At 54.2% G+C, this 2,500-nt stretch overlaps 1 protein-coding gene across 1 annotated transcript in view; it reads left to right on the top strand.

Moving 5' to 3' along the window:
* Positions 1–2,500, top strand: part of fbn2a (fibrillin 2a) — a gene marked incomplete at both ends in the record, with an annotated part of 77,593 nt that overhangs the window by 70,406 nt on the left and 4,687 nt on the right. The window contains 3 exon segments of the mRNA XM_084460185.1: positions 25–153; positions 2,356–2,435; positions 2,437–2,476. Of these exon segments, the coding sequence (XP_084316311.1) occupies positions 25–153; positions 2,356–2,435; positions 2,437–2,476 (249 nt within the window).

The raw sequence follows: 2,500 nt of genomic DNA, 5'->3' as shown, positions 1-2,500 counted from the left end.
TGTGATGTGCTCTGTACTCGGCAGACGTTGATGAGTGCACTGCGTCGTACGGGCAGCTGTGTAGGAACGGCCACTGTATCAACAGCATCGGCTCCTTCCAGTGTCTCTGTGACGAGGGCTTCGAGCCCACGCCCGACACCAAGAACTGCGTCGGTAAGGCCAGGGGCCACACTAACACTAAGGCCAGGGGCCACACTAACACTAAGACCAGGGGCCACACTAACACTAAGACCAGGGGCCACACTAACACTAAGACCAGGGACCACACTAAGACCAGGGGCCACACTAACACTAAGACCAGGGGCCACACTAACACTAAGACCAGGGGCCACACTAACACTAAGACCAGGGGCCACACTAACACTAAGACCAGGGACCACACTAAGACCAGGGGCCACACTAACACTAAGACCAGGGGCCACACTAACACTAAGACCAGGGGCCACACTAACACTAAGACCAGGGACCACACTAACACTAAGACCAGGGGCCACACTAACACTAAGACCAGGGGCCACACTAACACTAAGACCAGGGACCACACTAAGACCAGGGGCCACACTAACACTAAGACCAGGGGCCACACTAACACTAAGGCCAGGGGCCACACTAACACTAAGACCAGGGGCCACACTAGCACTAAGACAAGGGGCCACACTAACACTAAGACCAGGGGCCACACTAACACTAAGGCCAGGGGCCACACTAGCACTAAGACAAGGGGCCACACTAACACTAAGGCCAGGGGCCACACTAACACTAAGACCAGGGGCCACACTAACACTAAGACCAGGGGCCACACTAACACTAAGGCCAGGGGCCACACTAACACTAAGACCAGGGGCCACACTAACACTAAGACCAGGGGCCACACTAACACTAAGACCAGGGGCCACACTAAGACCAGGGGCCACACTAACACTAAGACCAGGGGCCACACTAACACTAAGACCAGGGGCCACACTAACACTAAGACCAGGGGCCACACTAAGGCCAGGGGCCACACTCACACTAAGACCAGGGGCCACACTAACACTAAGACCAGGGGCCACACTAACACTAAGACCAGGGACCACACTAACACTAAGACCAGGAACCACACTAACACTAAGACCAGGGGCCACACTAACACTAAGACCAGGGGCCGCACTAACACTAAGGCCAGGGGCCACACTAACACTACGGCCAGGGGCCACACTAACACTAAGACCAGGGGCCACACTAACACTAAGACCAGGGGCCACACTAACACTAAGACCAGGGACCACACTAACACTAAGACCAGGGACCACACTAACACTAAGACCAGGGACCACACTAACACTAAGACCAGGGACCACACTAACACTAAGACCAGGGGCCACATTAATACTAAGACCAGGGGCCACACTAACACTAAGACCAGGGGCCACACTAACACTAAGACCAGGGGCCACACTAACACTAAGACCAGGGGCCACACTAACACTACGGCCAGGGACCACACTAACACTAAGACCAGGGACCACACTAACACTAAGACCAGGGGCCACACTAACACTAAGACCAGGGGCCACACTAACACTAAGACCAGGGACCACACTAACACTAAGGCCAGGGGCCACACTAACACTACGGCCAGGGACCACACTAACACTAAGACCAGGGGCCGCACTAACACTAAGGCCAGGGGCCACACTAACACTACGGCCAGGGGCCACACTAACACTAAGACCAGGGGCCACACTAACACTAAGACCAGGGGCCACACTAACACTAAGACCAGGGACCACACTAACACTAAGACCAGGGACCACACTAACACTAAGACCAGGGACCACACTAACACTAAGACCAGGGGCCACACTAACACTAAGACCAGGGGCCACACTAACACTAAGACCAGGGGCCACACTAACACTAAGACCAGGGACCACACTAACACTAAGACCAGGGGCCACACTAACACTAAGACCAGGGACCACACTAAGACCAGGGACCACACTCACACTAACACGACCCCTAACCCCGGACACCAACAACTGAGAAGCTATTCATGTGCAGGGTGAATGACAAGGTTCTGTGGTTCTGATGTTCCTCTGGTTCTGATGTTACTCTGGTTCTGATGTTCCTCTGGTTCTGATGTTACTCTGGTTCTGATGTTACTCCGGTTCTGATGTTACTCTGGTTCTGATGTTCCTCTGGTTCTGATGTTACTCTGGTTCTGATGTTCCTCTGGTTCTGATGTTCCTCTGGTTCTGATGTTACTCTGACCACTGGTTCTGATGTTCCTCTGGTTCTGATGTTCCTCTGGTTCTGATGTTCCTCTGGTTCTGATGTTACTCTGACCACTGGTTCCGCTCCCCTGGGTTCCAGATGTGAACGAGTGTGTGTTGTTCCCCGGAACGTGTTTTCCCGGAACCTGCCAGAACCTGGAGGGCTCGTACCGCTGCCTGCTGCCCGCCAGGATACCTCATCCAGAACGAGCGCTGTATCGGTGAGCCTCACCTCCAGCAGGCCC

This window comes from Borostomias antarcticus, assembly GCF_949987555.1.
Source record: "Borostomias antarcticus genome assembly, chromosome: 30".
In the NCBI taxonomy this organism is placed as follows: domain Eukaryota; kingdom Metazoa; phylum Chordata; class Actinopteri; order Stomiiformes; family Stomiidae; genus Borostomias; species Borostomias antarcticus.
Note: the sequence above shows the minus strand (reverse complement) of the source record. Positions and strands in the feature narration are given on the sequence as shown.